A 25,550-nucleotide genomic window follows, 5' to 3' on the forward strand; every position below is an offset into this window, starting at 1 on the left:
TGCTCATCACAAGTGTTTCTCAGTTACATTCATAAAAATATATTATACAATGACTCCCTATCACTATTCGAAAATGTGCACGCTAATTGGCTCAGCCCAACCAGCGTGCCAATTGTAAAACCCACAGTATACCAAAGGAAAAAGGTCCGGTTGCCCTGACTTTTTTCCGATGGTATAAAGTGCCCCAAAACCTTTATTTATTTTTTTTTTTTTTACAAAGAGAGAAAACGGACCAATGTTGCTTCCATTTCAAAGCATTGATGTACTGGGTAAGTGTGGGAACACAAGTCCCATACGCATGTGCAGTACATCAAAATGAAGAAGCAGTATACCACAAACCGGTGGAAGAACAGTAATCTGCCGTTATACAAAGACATTTAAGAAAATTAAGTATTTTTTCTTAAATAATGTCATTGTATAACAGCAATAACCAACTCCATGGTTGTGGTAGATTGAAGACTTACCCACAGTTGCCTTTGTTTAATCACTCAGGCTTCACCCTCATGATTAAAACCACACCAACCGTGGGTAAATCTTCTTCAATATACCACACCACCAGTTATTGCTTCAATATATCACTCCTGAAAACCAATCTAAACTTGTGGCAATACTATTCAACAAGTCTGCTGCAAATACACTGTAGCTTAAAAAATACAACAGCATTCACAACCAACCTCCAGTGTAGCTCAAAGGCAACAGAATCCCAGAGTTGCTTATTCCTAGCCTTTCTAGCTGGTAACTTCTCAGAAAAAGGTAATCCATTAGGATTATCTGAAGCCACCTGGGCTAGACTGCTAGCTTAAATATATTTAGCCATCAGGACCCTTTATAGCCATTACAGAGTTCCAAACTTGAAAAATTTAATAAAATTACTACACAGTGCAATACTTTACAGGACAGTAAAAAAAAAAAAAAAAAAAAAAAAAGTAATACCAAACGCAATTGTATACAAAAAGAGTACTTAATGCTGCCCAGTATACGTGTACTCCAATTAATGCAATTCTATAGGGTTATACGAAGCAGTTATGAAAGTTTACGTTGTTATTCAACAAATCCAGTACAACTGCATTTGTGTTGACACTGTAGAGGCAATTCAGTATGCTTGGTGAAGGATGGATGTGTAGAAAGGTGGCAAATTGTGCAAGGGACAGAGTTCCACAGTGATTGAAGACATTATTACTTCATTTAAGAAAGTGTGACAACCAGAAATCTATCCTTGGTCAACTTTCCAGTAAACTGCAAAGCAATGACTAAGCTAGGGTTACCACATGTCCCACTTTGCGAGGGACAGTCCTTCTTTGGGTAGTTGTGTCCTGCAAAGAAAATCGAAAAAATGGCAAATGTCCTGAGATTTTAGGACAAACATATTTCCTACATTTTAGGTTTTATGTTGCATAAAAACAGTTATTCTGTATCTGAAACACCTAAATGTTATAAGAAACAGACTAAAACTAAAATGCTACAAGAATAAGCTTTTATTTAGGCAAAAAAGTGAAGTTCTGTCTTTTGTACTGGCTGTGGGTATGTTTTGCCCTGCAAAATCTGAAGTTTGCACCAAAAACGTCCCACTTAGGGCATTTGAAAAGGTGGCAACCCTAGACTAAGCCTCCTACCCGCCAACATTAAGTGACTGATTAGAATCTGCAATACTTGTGGGTTTCAATACATTTTTGACAGAGGTGCATCCAGTAATAGGAAAAGGTGCATTTTAAAAATGGAAAGGAATAGCTTCTGCCAAATGTGCATTTACCTTGAAAGTTGTTAAGGATGTTATGTGCATACAGCACTGAAATAAATTTTAATTTCTCACATTATAGATACAAAGGAGAAAGCAAGCAGCTAGATCCCAAGATATTGCATGGTGTTCATTGCTTTCAGATGATGACTATCTGCAAAAGTGAGGCTCAAATTGTCAATGCATAATATGTCGCGAATTAAAAAATATAATAATAAAAGTACTGCTTTTATGAAAATGAACTTGGGAATGTCTTGCTTTCACATACTTAACATAGATAAGCCAAGGAAAAAAAAAAAAAAAAAAAAAAAAAAAAAAAAATTCAGAAAATCACAAAGGGTCTCAAGTAAACCACTGAACCCACATAATTCCATGACCTGCATACAGGATGACAGTTGTCTTTTGGGGCATGAGGGCATTAATTTGGACAGCAATCAGTGAGTAGCAATGGTTCAAGGACAGCATCTTGTAGAATGCCAGCCAATGCAAGGTAGGTAGGCAGAGAACAGAGTGAAGACAATTTTCAAGAACCAATTGTGCATATGAATCAGCAAACCACTTTACTGAAGTGAACTTAAGGCCATATAGTCAGTTTAAATTAACAAGAGATGATTGACAAAGATGAAGGTCTTTGAGAGGTCAACGAAATGCATCAGCAAGAAAGAATAGCGCTGGATTAGTATCATGCCCCTTTTATAAATTCACACTGACCAATACAGTGAAGGTCATACAACTCAATGCTGCGGCAGAGGTAACATGATGCAGCCTTCTCGGACTTTTGTCAAGAGAAGAAAGCTGATCAGTTGACTGAAAGGTGAATATGAAGTAATGCCATGTTTAGGAAACGATGCATTCCCAGTGGTCTGGGAGTACACCACTCGAGAGGTATGTGTTAATGAGGTGCTTTTGCTAGAAGGAAATTAAGGTAGAGCTTAATAAGTTTAGAGTAGAGTAAAAGCCACAAGATGTAGCCTTTCTGTAAGCAGAAATACTTACTGAATTATCACTAAAGACGTAAACATGTACTTCTAGAAAAGAAAACAAACCATATTAACATGTTCCTCAATTCCTGCCTTCCCTTAAAATGTCACTCCTCCAAAACATTATTCTGCATGCATTTTCCACAATTTGATCCTACCCTTTTCTAAAGATCCCACATCCAGTTCTTTTATCTCTGTTACAATAGTCAATACTTCAAATACATTATGTTTAGTTTTGCTTTTGGATAGCCATAAACTTACCAAACCCTTACAGGATCTGATTTGCTTAGTCAAAGTATCTCAGCTCAAAAAATGTTCCTTAGTTGCACCAATTTGATCACCCAATATTTCTGACAGAGTAGACTGAATGGAATTGTTAAGTCTGCCAACTCATTAACTCCCAGAACTTATGTTCCCAGTTACCTATTTCTTCCTCATCACACCTCCAACATTTGCCATCTACCGGAGGAAAAATTCTTTGGAATCTGCTTGGGGTACAAAATATCTATGAAAACACTTCCAGCAAAAATCCTTAAACCCTCTAGACTTTGTTGCATACTTGGGAGCCATACATTCCATTGTTTCTTTATGAATTGCTTATCCAAATCTCTTTCCAATTTTTTCTAAACTCCTCTAATCTATTCCCACAGTTATAGTAAAATATTTTATATTCCCTACTGATTATCCCTCCAACAGCAACTTCTGCTCAAGTTTAATCTAAAAACTCTTCAACACCAGGTCTTTTACTTAGGGAAGGCAGTCTCTAGCCTGCACCCCAAATGTCTTCTTGGCCACTTTCCATTCTAGTACCTTTCCCTCTATATTTGCTCCCGGTTCCTTTGCCAGTTTACACCAATAAATTACAGCCCCCTCTTGCCTATTCTCTGTACCCCTAATTGCAATCACCCCTATCTGCAGAATCTCATTCCTCCATTCCCGTGCTGACTTGCTTCTTAGAATACTTCTTGCTACTTTATATGTATACAATATTCTGCATGGCCACTGTTATTCACATTAAGGATCCAGAATCCCGCTTTCTCCTATTAGAGTGCAAATTTTTTTGAACCAATTATTAATTTTTGACAAGGGAACCAATTTATACAAAGTCAGTTTAAAAGTTGAGTAAGCAGTTTAAACCGAAGCAACCAGTGGTATTAAGTCACAAGAAGAATTAGTGGCTAGGTCACTGAACAGAGGTGAAGAACTGTTCTGAAGACACCTCTGGTCACCCATTGTGTCAAATATCAGGTAACAAATCATCAGCTAGATGCACTACTCTCTTTCTAGACACCTATTGGGTTTTCCTAGTAGAAGTTCTTGACTTTTGCAAATTACTGTTAATAGTAATAATAATAATCTTAAAAATATTCACAGTCAGCATTTTTTGCAAAATGTTTGCATTCCTTTTCATGTGTTTAGGGCAAGTATCAGCATGGAGCCCAGTTGTTTAATAATCAGTCCAGGCTGCTTTATATGACTTTCCAGCTTGTGAGACAAGTCATGGAGTAGGGATTACCTTGTTCCTCTTGGTCTTGGCAGGGTATTTTTTCCTGAAGTGGAAAGGGGAATTTTAAAAAAGTGCTGTAAAGCATCACTACAGACTTCCTGACCCTCCCAATTCACAGCTGGTGGGCTATTCAGTACTGATCAGGTCAGATGACTGATAAGACTCCTGTTCCTCCTTTGATACTAAGCAGGTAAAGGTATTGTGGGACTGATGCCATTTCTTTGCAGAGAAAGTGGGCCAAAGTTGACAAAGGTCACGTCAACCAGTGCAGCACACTAAGGAGGCTGAAAAGTTTGACAGTTTGTTAGTACAGAACCATGACAACAGCATTAAGTGGCAAACATATTGGTGTAACAATATTCCACTAATGTAGATAGGGAAGGGGAGAAAGATATTAGCTTCCCACTGAAGTTGGAGTCACAATCAGTAAGAGAGTTCCTGCAGGAAGTTTGCCCAGTATAAAACATCAGTTCTTCAGGTCACTGCATTTACAGTGAAAGGAGGAAACAGGGAAAGTACGCGGATGCCTCGTTTGAGAACATTTACTATAACGTACACACCAATAACTTGGACAGGCTGTGGACTGGATAAACATTACACCAGTAAAACTGCACATCTGCCATGACAACAGAATGGAAAATATGGTCTTGAGTTAGGAGAATATGGATCTGTAGCAGCCAGAATGTAGCTTCATGGCACAGAACTACGCAGCCTTCTTTTTGTACCACTTTATTCTCATTATCCTGCTAGAACCTCATTTCACATCTAGACTCCAACTTAGATCACTAGGCAAACCTATTTCTAACTTCCTGTGCATTCTCTGTACATCTGACCTGTTCAGTGGTGTGCATACTCCAAACATCCCCAAGCCTGGCTTGGTATCCAAATGTATCCTACATACTTCTTTCTACCTCCCACCCCACCCAGTCAGCTTGAAGCATCCTTACTGGCCCAATCTTTACTAAATCATTCAGTCCTACCTTCCCAACCTGAATCCTCCCCATTTCTCCACACCCAGATTTGAAGCTTCCTTGTTCTACTTCAGCCATTTTACTACTAGGCAAAATTCATTCAGTTCCATTCCAACAACTGTCCTCCCCTGTTCAAGTGTGTCTGAACTGTCAAATGTCGATCAATATGTTATGCTAATTAAGCTTTTGCTGAGAATTAGGAGTGGCTCCCAGAACTCAGGCTATACCAGTATGCACAGCAGTGGGACCAGGGTAGAACAACATTTTAACCTCAGTGTCATGAAGGGAGTAATTTTAGTATTTTAGAAACTAATTACCCCTTACTTTTCTACATGAAATAGGCACGCCAAGAAAAAATGCACACAGTAAAAAAAAAAAAAAAAAAATCAATAATTCTAAGATGCTAATGAGCACAGACTTTCAGTCACAAAAAACTACCAAGTAAAACCGTAAATCACAGATTTTCAACTTCCTTTAAAACAGCAAATGACAAAAAAATGTTATGGCACTGCTAAGAAACTATTCAATGTTTGTAGAAAAATAAATATGAAGGGTAAACTGATGGACAATCAATTCAGCACAATGTAAAGACAGTCTAATATAACAGGTTTAAATTGAGAGAGTGACAGGCAAATGGCATAATCATGCAAACTATTCAGCTATCAAACAGCAGAAAACTCAAGATGAAAAAGTCCAGTCTGCTTTTCCTATGACTTAGACACAGATCCCTCAAAAAAGTTGACTGGTAAGTTCCTTCATACTGACGGAAAACAAGACATGAAATCAATCATGTCCATCTGCTCGCAGAAAAAAAATCTGGCATCGGCAGCCTCACTGCATTACCACTCAGTACTGAAGTGCTGCACCCTCCTCCCAACAACTTGTCTGGGACACTGGACATTAGAAAGCCAGCAATTGGGGGGGGGGGTGTAAAAGACAGATCATTTTTAAGCCTGGATCACAAATGCCACAGGTCTGAAGAACTGCTGCCATAAGTGCACTCACTTGAAAGAGTGACCTGTCCAAGATAATACAGCACATAAATCAAAGTTGCAGAAACAACACCCAGGCCTACAACAGCCAGCTTACCTCAAAAATTAGACAATATCACTACACAAGAGTGCCTGTTCTTCTCGGCTTTTGCAAACAGCTAACCGTTTAAAATCAGAAATGTTCCTCGCAATGCTTTACATTATGCAGCAAATGATAATCTCCATTTCACTTTACTTGGGTTTTTCCACCCTTGTTTGCAAATATGTTAGTCTGTTCCTATCAAATGAGCCTGTATCATTCACAGGGGCACAGGTTTGTCTCAACCTTTAACTATATCTACTCAGGGCTATCTGTACATAAATCAGGGGTCCTGAATTGCCTCTAAACCAGTGGCTGAAGATGCACAGTAAATTGGGGGAGGGTGCTCTGCACCCATTGTGTATTTTAGGGACAGCACCAAGTGCATCAGACAACAGCCAAAGAGGAGCAACCCAAAGCCAACACCACCTAATTCCACACTAGCTCCATTGGTACAGAGGTGATGACCAAACTAGGTCAGAAGTGCTGTGGGCATCTGACCAGCAGCTTCTGCACTTACACAATCATCTAGAACTGAGTGGGTAATAGCTTTTCAGTCTCAGAGGGGAATAAGGAAAACTGGACTATCCAGGTAAGCACAATTAGTCTGGCTTACATGAAAAGCTCAAATAAGATGTTCCAACAAAGGAGGCAGCAGCAACCTAGCAGTGAATGTGAACAAAAATAAAGAAACCTACCATTCCCTATTGCAGATTATGGTCACATGATGGTCAACTCTCTCGTCCCATTTTATCAGACAATAAACTGAAGTCACTAAAAGGCTTAAAGCTCCAGTAAAAGCATGGAACCTTCATGGAGTAAATGTAGGATGTCATGTTGTGTGTGTATGTTTGGAGGAAGAGGATGATTCAACAGGACATCATCAAGGCTAGATGGTCAATCAAGAGTGTAGTTAAAAAAAAAAAAACACGTTTCTTCCTTGCACCATTATGATGAGCAAGACTCAATTATTAGGGTTGTATGTAGGCATGTGCTAACTGTGGTGGTTGCTGTGGATTTCAAATCACTACTAAAAGGGGACACAGTGTATTAAATACTTCCCTGCCTGTTCAGATAAGAGCATGAACAAGCCACTAAGGTCCAAACTCTGCTCCCAAAACCATAACAGAACTTTAGCCCACAGCTGTACCATCAGGTAATAAATGCTGCTGTTCCAATGTATTTTGTATACAACAAATGATGTCTGGACAGCTTTTGTCTTAAAATAATGTCAGTGGTGCAACTGGTAGCACACTTGGGTTGTAGTCCCTCTCCAAGTGACTGGATTGCAGACATTGCAGTACAGCATTAGGGAGTGCAACACACCCAGAATGCTGTCCCTTGGATGAGGTATAAAACCGAGGCTCCATATGCTTGAGTTGTTGATAGCTCAGGTGGATGTAAAAATACCATGGCACCTATTGAAAAGAGCAGGGGAAGTTCCATAGTGTTCTGCCCAATTTCTCCTAACAGTATAAACACCACCCCAGTTCTACCATGAAAGAGAGACCACTAGTCTGGTGGGACTAAAAGATAGCTAGATTAAATAGAAAACCTGACTTGAAGATTCAGACTATCTCAAGCCTTGACCTGAATGATCCAACTCTGAGCACCCAATGGAGGAGGATCCCCATGTTTCTCTTTCATCATGCGTTACACTGGACCTAGGTCTGCTTAGGTGCTTAAGAGTTTCTCTTCAAACAGTTACAGCACATAAATTTTAATTCAGGATGAAATCTGCAGGATATTAGTTAGAGTTGCCCCCCCTCCCCATGTAAAACTCACTACACACTGGCATCCATTTCCATGCACGGACTGGGAACTTTGACAGGTGACTTGCTACGTCGGACTAGAAAACTCGCAGAAATTATTTGTTTGTGTCCTTCGGCTTTTCCAGGTTAGGGGTCGCCACAGCAGAACTCCGGTCCGCTAATGATTGACAGTTGATTTTTACGTACCAGCTTGCCAGGCCTGATGCACAACCTTCAACGAAGGTACACCCATTCATGCATGTCTCCACACAGAAGATGCTCTAGCGGAGAATAGAACCGGACAGGGTCTTACTGTGAGGCAACAACGCTACCGCAGCACCACCACCGCGGGATAGAAAACTCCCAGAAATTATACATGCACAATTTAAGGCTATAAAAAGAGGTGCTCATTTAAAGTACTCTGACTTTGCATAACTCACTGCCTCACCTACTAACAGCTCTTCTGCCAGCCAAAACAATGGAGGAAGAATTTGGCACACTTTGACCAAGTTAAACATGATAAAAACTTGCAAATTCCCCAGAGTTACTCTTGTACTGCCTTTTTGCATAGTAATGTTTTTTCCCCTTCCATTAAACCAAAGTACATTGGAAAGCATATGCATCTTTTTAAATAGCTGGGCAAATGCTTTTCTATGGTATGCAAGTTAACTAAGTTTAAATCATTTTCTACTGGTCAGCTATTTTATACACACACATACAAAATGGCAGATAGCAAAAAATACATTTTTGTAAACTTTGATAAACAATCTAAGAAAAAAAGTAGTCAAAGCCACACTAACTTCATGTAGAATAATCACAGGATAAAGTAGGTATGAGAAAATGAATTAACTATAAGAAATAAATAGCCAACATCCCTACCCTATTGTAATAAAAAGGATTACAGAATTTCAAGAGAGTGAGTGAGGGTGGACACCATCTGCATAATTACAACAGTGGCAGTACTGCTTCATTTTTCTTAAAAAAAAAAAATCACAAAGGGGAACAGTACAATTTAGCCTGAGAAAGGAGTTACACTGCAGAGGAGTAACACAATCTGCAGCATAAATGCATCTGAATAGTGGTAGCATACTACAGGTCCTGGGCTGGTTCAGTGGATCTTTAAGTAAAAGTAGTATTTTTTTCACAGCTATTTTATAAAGATTTCATGAAGATTGCATCTCTCTGAATCATCATGAAAAAATTAAAATAGATACACATCTAAAGGATCCAGTAATCAAATGTATTGTCCTACAGAGACAGTATATCACACAATCTTTTTTCACTATACACAAATCAGTAAAAAATTACAGAAAAGAGTGAGAAATTCCTAGAATAACAGGATCCCCACTGTGTACAAAAGATGTACTTCAAAAACAGGTATGTTTTGTTTCCAAAACGTTAACACAAAAAACAGTTTCCTTTCCATCCTTCTGATATCGCTTCTCATAACAGGCTTTCCCTGAAAATAGGCTTTTTGCTCAGTGAAATTATCCTGGTTAAACAAACCTACACACTCACACATACAGTCAACACTAACAGGAGAGAGAAGTTAAAATTTAAGGGATCAATTGTTAAGCAACTCTGCATTTATTTTTGGCTGCATGTATACATTAGTAGTTTTTTTTTTTTTTTTGAATATAAAATGAAATGGTTCAGGCGCATATGCACTCAGGTTTTTTTCTCCTCAGCTATACTCTTCAAAACAGGACATCCACAGTCAGGATAACCCGATTAAAATATAATAGGTGGCAGTGCACTAAACACTGAATGTGAGATAAGATACTTAGGGACACAGGTGGACAGTAGTCTCACCTTCAATAACCACATCGCCACAACAGTCAGGAAATCCTTCTATGTGGCACACCTCATCACGATTGGCTTTTCATCAAGAAAAAAGGAGGTTATTGTCCTACTGTACTCATCTCTCATTAGACCCATTATAGAATACAACGTCCCATTTGGTAGGTACCTCTCAAGACATCTGCAACAACTGGAAAGGCCGCAGAATTACCTCACTAAAAGAATCACAGGCCTAAAGCAAATGCCCTATGGTGACAGCCTCAAAAAACTCCAGCTATACTCTGTCGCATATAGTCTACTCAGATGCGATCTCATAGGTTCATACTAGGCTATCTGCCCTAGGGCATTTATAAGCCTAGCCAGAATGTGTTTGGCTTTCGCCACCCATATTAAATTTATTTTGCTATGCCCTTTTTCGAGGTTAGTATACTGTGCCTCTGTCTAACAGTGACACAGAAGTGATACCCGGGGTAAACCTACGATCTCCCATCCACTCATCAAGATTCCTCTTGAAGAGAGTCAATGAGGGACTCTGCCTAACCTGGACTGGGATTTTATTCCAGAGTGAAGGGAGCCTCTGGGTTATGAATCTGTCCCTCCAGCATGTCCTATTTATTTCAGTGCTGAGGTTCAAGTCTCTCGAGCGCGTAGTTCAATGGGATTTGGATTTTCTGAGGTGCAGCATGTCCATTAATTCCAGGTTGGACATGGCTTTATACATCGGGCACAGATCGCCTCTGAACAGGCGGTATGCCACTGAGTATAGCTGGAGTTTCTTTAACCGGGCAGCATATGGCATCTGTTTGAGCCCTTTGATCCTCTTGGTGAGGTACTTTTCGGGTCTTTCCAGTTGCTGCAGGTGTCTGGTAAGGTACATCCCAAAAGGGGCATTGTACTCGATTATGGGCCTGATGAGGGATGAGTAAAGAGGCACGATGACGTCCCCTGATCTAGATGTGGATCCCTTCATGATTAGGGGGGCTATAAAAAATGTTTTTCTAACCACTTTGGCCACGTGGTTGTCAAATGAGAGATTGCTATTAACTTGGACCCCCAGTTCCCTAATTACTTCTTCTGTACTTAATGGATTACCACCTATGTGGTAATTTGTGGGCACATTATTTTTGCCAAAGGGGATGACTATACACTTTTTGGCATTTAGCTTAAGGCCATGGCTCTGGCACCAGTTGTCTGTTTCTATGAGGCCCTTTTGGAGGATGCTTGTGTCGGCTGGAGAGTCGATTATGGCGCCCTGTTTGCAGTCATCTGCGAACTTGGTCAGCCACAGTCCTTCCGTGTTGGCCTGTACCTCCGAGAAATATATACCGAACAAGAGAGGTCCCATGTGGGACACCACTTGTAACTGGTTTGGAGTCGGACATGGCTCCAGCAATTCTAACCATGTGGGTTCTGTCCTTGAGCCAATTTGCAATCCATCTAGTGACATAGGGGTTTATATTTAAACTGGTGAGCTTATCTATAATGCCCGAGTGGGGTATTGTATCGAAGGCTTTTGCGAGGTCCAGGTAGGCTGTGTGGACCACCTTCCCCTCGTCAATGACCTTGGTGAGTGTTTCAAAGAAATCAACCAGGTTTAAGAGGCAGGATCTGCCCTTAAAGCCGAACTGGGTAGGATCCAGTGTTTGTAGGTCCCCAATATCTTTATTTATGAGGTCCATGATGATCCTTTCCATAGCTTTGCAGACCAAGCTAGTCAGGCTTATGGGGCAATAGTTTCCAGGATCCATTGAGGCACCACCTTTATGGAGAGGTGAGGCACCACCTTTATGGAGAGGGACCACTGTTGCTGTACGCCACTCTTTGGGCACATATCCTGTAGTAAGGCTGAGATTGAACAGTAGTTTTATGTTTGGGTTTAGCTCTTCTTGGAGTTCATGTAGGACGCAGCCCGGGACACCGTCTGGTCCCATTGATGCTGTGTTTTTTGCTTTGGAGAGGGCGGCTCTTACCGGAGCATCTGAGATGTCAGGGGGGCAGCACTCTGCTGGGATAGATATTTGCCCTTTTGGTGGGGGGGGGGGTAGTTTGCGCTGAACCTGCCAGCTAGGATGTTGGCAATGTCTGTGGGTTCGGTGTATTTTTTGTCATTTTGGACTAATTCTGAGCATATCTGGGAATTACCATCCAGGTTCCCAACATAACTAAAGAAAGCATTCCTACTTAACATACAAGGCCATGTCAAACCCAGAGCGGTTGGACATGCCACACAAAGAAATCTCAATCCCTCAGAGTCACACGCTCCAGGGATCTAAACCTTGTCATCACAACAAAACATGCTGGAGGGATAGGTTCCTGACCCAGAGACTTCCCAGACTCTGGAATAGACTGCCCATACATGTCAAGCAGAGCACCTCTTTGGCCCTCTTCAAAGGAACCTTGATGATTGGATGGGAGAAAGGAAATTCACCCCAGTGATCACTTCAGTCACCCTGCTACACAGGGATCCAGGGAAGCAAATAATGTGAGAAGAAATAGCCAGGGAATTGTTATGGCTAGGCTTGTATAGGCCCTAGGGCCAATAGCCTAGTACCAACCTATGAACATACTGTATTTAAAAAAACTATTTAATAAAGCAACGTAGGAAGGACTTTTAGCATTTCCTTGTGATATAACAGAATATTTACTTTTTAAACCAAACCAGTGAAATAAATGGGGCAGTAAATAAATTATATAAAGTTTCATCATAAACAAGTGTATGAATCACATATTATACAAATCCATTTTATAGTGATGGTTTGCAAACTGTACCAAATATGACTAACACAAAAGGCTCTAAACAAAATGTGACCATGACTCACATGCGGCTCGAGGAGGGTCACCACATATGTTACTATTGCAGGGGGCTCTTTAATTGCACTCTTGAAACAATGCAGCTTCTAAATATGGAGGCAACAGTTCCAAGTAATGACACGTCACTCGATTCCCAGATGTAAAAAGACATCAATTAGAGGACATCAAAAACAGTATGCAAGGAATCCAGATTTTAAGAAAAAAGCTGCATTTACCAACAAGTTAGTACCAAATGGTTGTCACACTCTCTCTTCATACTAGACAGATTTCTAAAAGTTACACAAACAGCACAAATAATGGTGGGACAAAGGTCCAAAAAAATAGGGACACTTTTTAAATATCGCTCTTACAAACTTAAGTTGACAGAACAGGTGTTACATTAGCATGAATTTTCTGAAGGATATGAAATCAAACTGAAATGTCTGCCACTATTTTCTGACTTCAGTCATCAATGATTTGCCAGGAAACCACATTTTTATGAAAAATGGACCAAAAATATGAGGCACAAATCTGGACATTCTGCAAAAATCTGAACTGAGATGTATGTACGCAGGCTACATTATTTTAGCAGAATAGGCTGGAAAGAGAGAATCGGAGAGAAAGAGGTCAGAATGTGCTTTGAATTTAGTCATTTGCATTTTTAAGGATTAGGTTAACTGCTGACAATGGTGAAAAAGCAAAGAGGAGAAAAAGCAGAACAAGAGCACAGTATGCCAAGTAGAGATACGAGACAGTAGACTCAAGAAACAAGGCTAGAATCCCTTCAGGGTAACACTGTTCAGCTAACCAAAACTAGGCCTCTAAACACATGAAAAAAAAGACATGGCTTAGCAAACACACACACAAACAAATCTAGAAGCACACAGTGATGAAAGACAATTGATAGTAAAGATGCACATGAACAACCATGGAATACAAACTATGAAAAACAGGTTTAATTAAAATTTCTTCACCTGGGTAAGACGTGAATCAATAAGGAAGATCCAAATTCCAATATTCCATTTCACAACATGAAGAAAGCCTCATCACTTCAAAGAACAATCTAAGACCAATCCTAGAGTATCCCCTCCAAACACACAGACACCAAGCATACAAGACTCTGGCATCATCACATAATACCCACCTTCATGACATCAACCTGTTTTAAGTATGGGACAAATATTACCTGTGTTGCTCTGCTGTTTCATTATCAGGAATCTCAGCCCCACAGACACTGCATCTCTCGCTGGTTGTTCGACTTTCACTTTTCATACCAGCAGCAAGTTCACCCAGTTTGTTGAACAGCTCCCGCTGAATAAACCCTTGTGGCAAAAGCCCTCCATATGTACTAAAGTCCATGGACATTGCAAGGGCTGGCTGCATATGGAAACCAGATGTCATGGTAGGTGGCATTGTAAGCAGGGACTCAGTCCTATGATTAGGTGGAAAAGGGAACAAACTTAAATGTTTTTCACTCTGAGATCCTAAACTGTCCTGTCCTACTTGCATACCCTGGCCTGGCTCTCCAGAGTGTTCCGAAACACTTTCCTCCCGAACATAGTTAAGTTCACGGGCACTCGTGATAACACTACTTCGTGTTGGAGTTCCAGGACCATCCCTGCTCTTGTCAGAGTCCCCATTCTTGTCCCCCGTTGAGTTAGACTCGGCAGTTCTTGGACTTTGACTAGAAGGCTCATCAAGCTGCATCATTTCAGCTTTTACTTCTGATGCTGCAGGCTGACTGCTGTCTGATGTCTGCATTTCTTCTGTACTGTGTTGCAAGGACCCTTGTAATAATGACTGACCTAGTGTCATAAGGCTGTCCACTGCAGCCTTTGTAGGGCTCATTGCTGCAAGTCCAAATGATGTCGAAACAGAAGGACTCTGCTCCAACATATTACCTGATGATCCTTGTTTTGCCATACTGGTGTATCTACTTTCTTCACTGGAATGCTGCTTGGGGAGAAACATACTCTTGATACACCTGGATTTTCTGTCTTCATCATCTTCCATGCTGCCATCTGTAATGTTGACTTCATTATCATTGTCATTGGCCTGAATGGTCTCAAGGATTTTTAGACATTGTTCTTCTAAGTACTCTATTTCTAGTATCTCTGCTGCATACAGCAGATCATCCAGGTCTTCTGCTTTTGCATGAAGGGTGGCAGTGTAAGCATACTCCAAAATTTGCTGAAATGTCTTTGGTGACAGGAAGTCCAAAGTATAGTGCTGGCTATTGCGGTGGAACAGTATCTCAAACATTTTACTAGTGCAAGCCAAGACTGTCCTATGGGCATGGAACTCTTGTGTATCCACCATAATAACCACGTCACACAATGTCCCTGCAAGTCGCATTTGGTTAGCTTTTTGCAGGAGTGCAGTGGGATGGCTAGGATTCTGCAGCTGTATCACACCCATTTTAGTCAAATCCATAGTGCTCTTGGGATTTGCTGCACCAAGTCATTAGGCTGTTTGGTTTGCTTCTTTATGGAGGGGTTCTGTAATCTTGGTTACCTATGGAAAAAAAAAAAAAAAAAAAAAAAAAAAGTCACTAACTGTTTCAAGCTAAAGCTGCATTACTGACAAACAGATTACTTTTCTCACATAATCAGTTCAAGACGCTACAGTTCTGAAAACACAAGTAAAGTTACCATCCCATAGAGGTTGGGCTGTCACTTAATTCACTCATCACTCCTAAGAAAATGACTCCATAATTCCTGAAGGATACATGTGACCTACTGTTTATGTGGTTAATGGCTCTTCAATGAGCAAGGAGAGTAGAGTTATACCTGTGATTTTTTCTTTAAGAACCTAAAAAAATGCAGGAATACTTATAATTTTTGTGTCTGACTTAACTGTCCATATTACACACACTTCTCAAATATGGACATGCCTAATATTATTCACTGCTAATTTGACTGCAACAGTTTTTATGTACCAATATATGACACAAGCCAAAGTGTAATGCCTCAAAATGCCATATGTCCTACAAATGTATTCTCTTTCTTAAAGTGCTACTATTGTAATAAAACCTAACTTATTCTGTGTGCCACACAAACAGGACAGCAACTGAACATTTCTTTAGGGGGCCCTCGAGGGGGAGGCAAAGAATTTCACTCACATATTTTGAATATTGCTTTGCACATTATGCTAATTTTGCATGTCCACACCCAGTAAAAACAAGCATTATGATGGAATGTTCTCTGCATCAGAATGAACTACAGCTGGTTTATCATGCCAACAATACAAAATGATAGACCATCAGCAAAAGCAACCGTTTTGAATAACTACAAGCCATTGTAAGAGATATTTGTTACACATCGTGAACTAATAATACAATACCAATGAAACACTTGTATAGGTCAGTCAAATGTCAAGACACCACTGCATATGTTACCAGTGTACCATCCTAAAATAGAGAAAACAGACTTCATTAACTCAGATTTTAATTTTTTTCTTAAGTTTAACAAAACTCGTCAAATAATCTCACTACGACACCTTCAAATTCACTTGCATAAATGACAGACTGCACTCCCTGAAGTCCTATAAAATGAAACGGCAAATGGAAAGTGATATTATTGAAGCACTTTTCTTTTACAAAGTCAATTGAACTAAAACATAGTGAACAGAGAGAAAGACCCTAGCTGCAGAAGAAAATATCACCACTCAGGAAATATAAAAATTCAGAATACATAGAATTACTAATTGCCTAGAAACTGACTTACGATATAACAAGTGTGCTAAAGCCAAGTAGTATCACTCACTATCATTTGGTATACCTACCTGCAAAGCCTGCTTTTTAGTGACCTTCTGTTTTTCCTTATATATACTACAGCTGGGTGTACTGAGGTTTCTGTAAATGTACTTGTATCATTTGGATGGCATCTGGGACATCCCCATTCCCCCAAGTGTGCCAGACAAGTTGGGAATTTGGTCCTTTCTACTGAAGAAGCTTCACTGAAAAAATAAATAAAATATACACACATACACACATATATATATATGTTACACACACACACATACATAAATATACACACCATCTTTCCAATGGTACAACCTGTATGAAAAAGAATGCATACAGTGGGAACTGCTCGTTTTATCTTGCAAGTACACAGTCCACCAAGACACAATAAATCAGCATCTCCAAATATATTTTTCTAGAGCCAGACACTATTTTTGTAACAATGTGCTTGGAAGCCTCCCGAAACATTACGAGGAAAAACCCAGATGATGAATTTTTCTACACTGCTGTAGGAACTGCTTGTTCAAAAGAAGGGAAAAACTGCAAACCTGCACTCCGACAGCTAGTGAAACCACTAGACAGAACCCCCTAGTCAAGAGGGAAACAAATGTGATTCCAGTAGAGAACAGGACAAAGAAAAATCGACAATTTTAGAAGGCACGAGACAGTGCCACACAGAAATGTTAATGCCAAAAGTTGGCCACCCCTCAAGTTGGTGGTTATGGCAGTAGCCCAAGTGCTAAACCACTAAGCGAAGGGAACAGTAGCAAGTTAATTTCAGATAAACAAAAGGAACAAAATCCATACAGAACAATTAGGAAAGTTGGGAGATTATGCAATATATGGGGATCTGTATCCCTGACAAGAAAATCATTCCTAACAGACAACTAGGAAATGTTTTTTTTTCTCTCAAGTACCATGTGCATCTGTGAAGATAGCACCATGGCACCTCTGCAAAGAGAAGCAGCTCATAAACGGCAGACATACTGGAATGGCTGTGCACCAGTACCTACAAGGACAAGCAACAACTGGAATGGCTGTGCAACAGTACCCACAAGGACAGACTGAAGGAACAACTGCAATGGCTGTGCAACAGTACCTACAAGGACAGACTGAAGGAACAGGTCATATAACTCCACAAGGAAAGTCACAGGAGAGACTTTACAAAGACTAAGTATCTTAGCTTAATGAAGGCAGCAAAATTTGGGAGGACAGCATTGTGGAAAATAAGGGAAGATGATTTTTTAGAAGGGGAAGTGGGTGGTGGGCTCCAAAATGATGTGAAGGAAGCAATTTCTTCAATAGAAAACTTTATAAATTGATGCAATAATCTTTACTAGAAAGCATAGGAACAGAGAGAAAAATGAATAAGATTCACATGGCATTGTTCTTGCATTTCTTTCCACTGGTGTTCATAAGCTGCTTATTAAATCTGCTAAAACTTTAATAGTTTGTAAACTGCAAATTTTCAAAAGTGGAAAATGTAAAGGTTATTAACTGCAGCCCTAAAGGAGGGGAATCTGTCACAGAAATGTGCTGCACATTTTATTTAATGCAAGTAAGTCAACATGCCCTAGAAAAACATTACATCTCAACGGGAGCATTGCACAACAGGGAATCACAAAAATCCTGAAATGCGGACACAAGCTGCCCTTTTTAAACTACAACCTATTCAAGGTTGGGTGGCATAGGAGTTTGCATATATTAAGTTAAGAATGGAGGAAACCCTCCAACATACACAGTATAGTGTATTAGAATTTTCTTCAAATGTATCGTAGAAAAGTGAGTTTCAGTCAAGACTTTCTCTTATTTGGCTCTGCCTATCTTAGGCTCTTCCTATCTTAATAAACTAATAACGCTATGGTGGGGACGTTTGATAATATACTGTGGTTCTGAATAGCACAACAGGGAACAAATTACTGACTGTGAAATAGTACCTCTAAGTAAGTTAAGTAAGACAGATGCACCTTTCCATACTATGTGATTACATTAAGTTAAGGGTAATGGGGCAAAGCAAAGCAGGCAGGGGCTTTGTCATCTGCAGAGCAAAATAAATTTCATTCAGCACTGAACACTTAAGAAAAATCAAAGTTCTGCTGTTCACATTCCTACAACAAGACTATGTGGTTCCCTCAAGCATTATTTATTTTCCATGGAGAATGTTGTCTGTTTCGGCCTTTCCCGGTTAGGGGTCACCACAGCGGAACTCCGGTCCGCATGACTGGCAGTTGATTTTTACGTGCAGAGTTGTCAGCCCTAATGCACAACCTTCAACGAAGGTATGCCCATTCACGCATGCATCCACGCAGAAGACGCTCTAGCTGAGAGTCGAACCGGTCAGCATCTTACTGTGAGGGGACAATGCTACCGCACACCACCACCGCGAAAAAAAATGTTGTGCACTTAATTCACCTGCAACTCTGTCTAGCAAAAATAAAACCATGGGAGAATTCAAAATAGTAACCACCATGTAGAAGTATATTTCTACTATGTAGTAGAACTGAAGATTACATAGGCCACACTAATTTTTGTGTCACTTTGTTTAGCCTGATCATATGATGTACAAACTAGATGTTGTGGTGGGTGAAACACTGGAGTAGATAAGCAAATATGAAGTTTTCAAGCAAGTTTCCATGAAATACTTTGGAGAGGAGATAATTCTACACTACCTACTGTAGGTCTCAAGAAGTCAAGTCAACTTTTGGATCATCTACCTTTCTGGGAAGAATACCTCAGGGAAGCATTTAAGGTTTTAAGCATATAAGCCATGGATGTTGCCAATGCAAAGCAAATGTGCAACATACCCAAGAATAAGAGCACTGTTTATCGGGCGAATTCCGGGTGAATTACCATATTATGCAGTTTAAATGATTTGCCATACTTATAAAAAAGCCACTATCCAGAAATGACCTCAAAGGTGATCACTTTCAGCTAAAGAAATCCTTGGATATTTTTCTGTTCTGCTCCATCATACTAATTGCTAGCTCCCTCTCAGTTGTTTTTTTTTTCTGACAAACGCTAAAAGACTATGGAATGCCTTATAAATGGTCTTCAGACCTTTGAGAATGGCTACAGTTTTAGCACAACTTTCTTGAAGAACAGACCATGAATGAATAAATGAGAAAACCACTGCCATTAAGCTGAGCAAATCTACACGAAACCTAGCTTCTTAAAAAGTTGTGTGTGTGGGTAGGGGGTGGCCAAGGACACTTGTCTGTAGCCTGCTTAAGGCTTCCTTTCCAGTGTTCCATCTTCTACAAGATGTAGCATGAGGTGACAATCTCATCAGTCCACCTTCCCCACTTGGCTTCACCAGCAGCCTGACAGACATCATTTCCCCATCAACCTTTTCCCTATTTTTGTCCCATTGCCCAGCCACCTAATAGGCCTCATTCCCATCCACCCCCACTACACAAACATACTAAGGTATAACCTCTGTTGCTAAGGCAGTAAACAGCATGGTTAACTTGTGTGTTTTCATTCAAAGGAAATCCATATCAGTCTCTATACCCTTTTCCTCGTTTAGTGTTCCAATAATAAATCATTTGTCACCAAAACTGAAGGGTTACTTATCACAAAACAGTACATATTAATAGATTCACTGATTTTCCCCATGTTGTCACTTGCAGCATACTCTAGTCTTTTTTAGGTTCCTTTAACATTCTTTCTTGTCCTCCATCCCCTACCTACCCCATCATTTTTCATTGCCTGTCCTATACTCTTGCAAATGAATTCATGGATTCCCTCTCCACCACCCATTATTGAGATTTATTCCAGTGGCCCATGGCCTCTATGTGAAGAACTACTTTTGGACAGCCAGCAGCAGTCAGTTCCTACAACCTGCTAAGTTTGCTCCATCCTATCGGATAGCCCCTCATTTTAACCCAGTGTCTTTAATTGGATTTATTGAAAATAGATCCAGATCCTCCAGCCTCTGGTCATACACTTTCTTCTTCAGCCTACACACTTCCGCCAGCTAATTCAGATCAACAGTTTCCAAGCTTAAAGTTCAAAGATCACACATGTATGCCGGCTTGTTATTTTGAGAGAGTCATTAATAGCTTTGAAAGCAGTATACCGGGACTATCTCTGTCAGCTACACTGATTAAACTATGTAGAAAATACCTATAACTCAGTTTCATCTTTTTATAAAAATATAACCATCTCCACCAAAAATCACCTTCTTTGACCCCCCCCCCCAAAAAAAAACACTGCTAAGATACACCTCCGAAACATTCCCAGTATACATATTTCCTGAAGAAAACTGCCCTTACTCAAAACAAAGACAAACCACGAGAAAGTCGACAATGCTTTGTATTTAGCAATTACATATAGAGTATAGAGTAAATACTACAAAATAGAACAACTGTTTATCCTACATGATTTTGTTGGAATAACAAAGCTAGGAAATTACCTGTCGTGCTGCTTGGAATGGGTTTTGGGGGTGGAAACTGGAATGCCTCTGACAGTGCTTATAAAATAAAAGTGCTAATTAGTAACCCATTAAAAGTCACCAATTGTGTGTTGCTTTTGGGATGCAAGAAAATCTTTGTTTGAAACTAATTCAACTAGACATTAACCAAAATTAAAGGAGGAACGTAAACGGACATTTAACCAACTCATTCACACATCAGCACCTCGACATCTCCTTTCAATTCATTTTGCTAACCCATTCATACATCAAGACATCGGCATTTCCTTTCAAATCTGCCCTCTCAGACACGCAACTCTAAAAGAAAAACAGGTTGCTGCTCTCTTACGTTGTTCCAGAAGTAGTAGGTAGTCGAGCTTTCCCCACTGTGCAGCGAGCGGGCTACACCTCGCCAGGCACCAGAGAGCAAGGTTTGTATGGAGTACTAGCAGACCTCAGAAGGGTAGCGGCTCGTGCATCCCAAGTACCAGGGTTTCAACGCAAAATTATTTATGGATACTGTGCAATACCCGACTAGCTAGTAACTGTACCGCTAATTCACATTACAAGTACTACCAATTCACTAACAATAAAATACTCATTCGCGCTACACTATCAAAGGGTATGGTGACGCAGAGCCCTTTAAAATGATAACCTGTTACACTATGTCTGTACAGTGGCCATCTGCACAGAAGGTGGAGCTGCAGAAAAGAAAGCTGCTGTACAAATTGCACAACCCAAAGCAACGAAACAGCGTGGCACATGTGGAAAATTCTATTGTTAAGCACGCAGAGAATGCAACAATTCACGTGGGAAGCAGCAGAAACTAACCAACTATCGCACATGTATCCCATAACTAAACAGCGAAACAATAAGGAGAGATTTAATCTGCAGATGCGAATCTGATTTGCACATCGACTAGCACCTTGTACTAGAACCCTTTACTTCTGAAAACTAGCTTTGCCCGAAGCTGACAGTCACGAAACTCGGACAGCTCATAGCAGCGAAACAGTGAAGTGTCAAAGCTACAACGGACCCCAGGAGTCATAACAGTTCCAAATACAAAACTAGACAGTGCGATGTGGGGTTGGGGGGGGGGGGGGGGTTCCCCTCTTAAAATGCAGAGCCAGGTGGCAACGCTTGGAAGTTAAAGAAAACTGTGCCAACACCCCCTCCATGCAGACACTAGTACAACACCGGGTAAAGGCATAGCGATCCCTTACACTTCCACGTCAGTAGGCAACTAAATGTTTTAAATACATTACCCATTTCACAACTATACGTACCACAACAATAAACAACTATACGTACTAGATAAGGAGTATCTCTGTAAACATGCACACTGTCCAATATCCAGTAAGAAGTGTACAGTCAGCCAACACTACAGAATTGCCCAGAGTTTTACTGTTATTTGCTCTAATACTATATAATAAGCAGAAAGCGTAAAACGTACAAAGCGTCCACAATTAAGCATCAATAACTGGCAAACATATTTAAACGAAACTGCAAATAAAGAAACAGGAGAAAAATGTAGAGATACTTTATTACAAGAAATACAACCTTACTGCATGTTGCTAGAGGCGTGGTGTAGACCGGTAAACATATTTCTCATTATAACCATCGTGCTAACAATAAATAGCTCTTCCTCCATTACAAACGGACAGGACTTCAGCGGCCAAAGCCACTCTCTCTACTCCCCTCTCCACCCTCACGTCTTTCTCGTTGTAAGCGCATCAGAATACCAAGTAGTAAAGCTGGGCAGCAGCAGCTCGTCAACACAAGCGGGTTGGTTCCAGCAACAGCTTTTCTCCGGAGTGTTACCCTCATTCCCACAGCAGCAGAGTCCCCTTGGCGTCCCGATCGCCCACAGCATGCTGTGTGGTTATCTACAATACCACAGTTGCAGACTACTTATTGCACAATTCTACCCAACCTTGCATGCAGCCCATTTTGTTTGTCCCCGTCCCTCGGGAGACACCCCGCACCTCACCTATCAAATGACACTGCTCTGTACAGTTCTAGTTCCTAGAAAAAGTACTCACCACGGTTACACTTTTTTAATTGTTGCCATTAAAGCCGCAGCATAGTAGAGCAGTTCACAGTGCCCGCTCTCATTCTCACTAACTCCTCTCTGCTTTAAGGTTAGCAAATCAACAGAGCGGTGACGTCATCGCGGCGCCTCTGACTCAGACCTGTCCAGTCTGACTACAGTACCAGTGAGAGCACTGCAAGGCTGCCATCTTTAGTACTGGCAGTGATATTTACCACTTAAAGACACATTATAAAGGTCCGAATGTGACCAGCTCGCCTTTATGGGCACTCTCTTACTACAGGAGCTAAAAAAATAACTCCGCTGCATGCTAATTATGGTTCATCCTATTTATTTCATTTTTAGAGAAAATGTAACTTTTTGGATAGGGACTGTACTAAATAAGAGTAACACTGAGCTACTAAACATAGGACATACTGAAATAAACTTCAAATACTGACGATTTAGTGAGCAGAACATTCATTTTACATGTCTACAATGAATTCTAATTGTAACACTACAGTTGTGTGATCTCAAACTGTTACTGGATGCTAATTCATTCCGTTATTTATAACAGCATTTCCAGTTATATTTTCGTTTGAAAGGACGTGTAATTAGAAAATGTTTGGGGGTGTTTATAAAACTACTATACGAGAACAGATGGGTAAACTACAACTTTTTATCCGCCGTTAAACGGTCAGCACAGAAAAGATAAACTACAAGGGGAAAATATTTATATAAACTTTTTTGTTTGTTTTAACTTGGAATAGTGCAATTTGTTGGCTGTTTATGTAAACCTGCATTATAATATCTTATGATAGGACTTACTTTTTTTTTTTTAAATGCAGCAATCCTTTCTATATTTTTGAAAATTACTCGAATACGTTAACTTGCACAATTTACTTGGAAGGGTTTTTAATACACCAAATCATTAACATGTTTAACAATTTATAGAGTCAAACAATTCCAGTACACAGCTGCAAATAAGTTACATTACAGAAGGCTTGGCCAATTCTCTTAATCACCTGCATATGCGTTATTATGAGCGATCCACCCCTACATGGCGCAAGGCAAATCGCTTAGCAATCGAATCATCTGTGAAAAGCAAATACTTTCCCGATTTGTAAATAGAATCAAAGTACAATGCAGCACGTCAAGTATCTTGCAATGCAGATGCTGATACGAGTTCATTTCATCGTGAAAACAGTTTTCGAACAGGATTTGTACGTTTGGGTGGCTGTTGTAGAAACAGTCCCTAGAACGGTGTAGGATAGAAATTCCCAGCTTCAGCAAACAAGTTTTTGTACTGAGGTTCACAAAAAAAAAAAAAAAAGTGTTTCAGTTCAGTTTTCCAATTTTGCAGTTAAAAGGGGGTTTCTATTAAATAGGAATGCTTTCCTTCTTAAATGTTTTACTTCCTAAAACTGTACAAAGTCACAAAAGGTAATTAAACATCGGCAATTCTACTAGAAAACGTGAAGGTGTGGTAAACAGTTCATACACTGAAGCCCAACTATAATCAGCTAACTGAATGTGACTATCTGTGTTCCCTTGGTTACACAACCCTTTTTAAACGAACTCTTAAGCAATGTTGCAGCAGTTGTAATCATGGCAGTATCAGTGCCACAACTTCAAGCAAGAGCTACTGGGGGCAAAAAAAAAAAAAAAGATACAAAAAGTTGCAGCGCAGTTAAGACATTGATCTGCAGAACTTCAAAAACCAGGGCATGTCAACAAGACCAACCATCCCCCCACCCAAAAAAGCGCGGGCATAAACATACAAACAATAAATAAGAAAAGGTATTTACATTTTAAGAATATCCATATACCCATTGCTTCAGAAACGCGGTAAAAGATAACAGGGCAAGTAGACTTGGGCAGTCTATTTTCAAGTGGGCATAAGTTTAGCATATATAAACAGCAACCACAATTACATTTACCGACCGGATTTTGTTGACACTAGTTAATACAGTTAGCAAGCTGTATTTTTAGACGTGACCAAACGTGTCAGTAGCTCTAATACCGGACACTAAGTATGGTTATCCAAGGCAGACTATTTTACTATAAATACCATAAATTTAGTGCTCCTTAAACAACTGTAAATCATGCCTTTCTTCAACAAGATGTCCACTAAAGGGTACTGTCCTGGATGCTGTAAAAATGGCTTACTCACTGTTACAGCAACTTACCTAGCTTCTGTAGTCAAGTTCTGCTTTTAACACTTTCCAGTCTACAGTTGTTTATGTGAAGCGGACTGCTGGAACGACCAGAAACTCCCTCAACAGTCTGCCTGACTTCGCTATTGCACTTTTGCTAAACTGTTGGTAGTTCGGGCCTCCTATGTAAAAGCGATATCTAACTCAGCAGAACTACATGGACAGTAAAAGTAATTAAGAATGATACTCTCACCTGCCCAGAATTTCGCAGAATGTCCAGATTTTTGCTTCATGCTTTTGGGCTGTTCCTCATATAATTTGTTGTTTTCGGCACTTTTGTATCACACCACTAAGGACTGAATTCACTAAATGACAAGCTGAGTTTCAGACTTCACATCATTCAGAAAATGCGTGGTAAAGACCTTAGCAACTTTCTAAGTTTATAAGAGCAATATTTGGGGGGGGGGTTATACTATTTTAGGGCTTTGTCTCCCATTATTTTTGGCTGTGTCCAGATTTTTTTTTTTTGTGGTAAGAAGTTGATAGGTATGAATTACACGGGTAGATAGTCTACATATAATACTGTTAGCGCCACAAAAGGTAAGAA

The 25,550-nt window shown here is 40.0% G+C and overlaps 1 protein-coding gene across 4 annotated transcripts in view; it reads right to left on the bottom strand.

Moving 5' to 3' along the window:
- Positions 1-25,550, bottom strand: part of ZBTB16 (zinc finger and BTB domain containing 16) — a 1,288,889-nt gene that overhangs the window by 1,257,790 nt on the left and 5,549 nt on the right. Inside the window, exons 1-2 of one of the 4 annotated variants that reach the window (XM_044081076.1) lie at positions 22,801-22,898; positions 13,792-15,119 (exon numbers count right to left, since the gene is read on the bottom strand). In XM_044081076.1, the coding sequence (XP_043937011.1) occupies positions 13,792-15,038 (1,247 nt within the window). In that variant the 5' untranslated portion in view covers positions 15,039-15,119; positions 22,801-22,898. Of the gene's footprint in view, positions 1-13,791; positions 15,120-21,107; positions 21,387-22,318; positions 22,714-22,800; positions 22,899-25,550 lie in introns of those variants that run through there. The other 3 variants (XM_044081078.1, XM_044081077.1, XM_044081079.1) reach the window with 3 other exon arrangements.

Source organism: Protopterus annectens, chromosome 8.part0 (genome assembly GCF_019279795.1).
Source record: "Protopterus annectens isolate FY-2018-M chromosome 8.part0, PAN1.0, whole genome shotgun sequence".
Taxonomy (NCBI): domain Eukaryota; kingdom Metazoa; phylum Chordata; order Ceratodontiformes; family Protopteridae; genus Protopterus; species Protopterus annectens.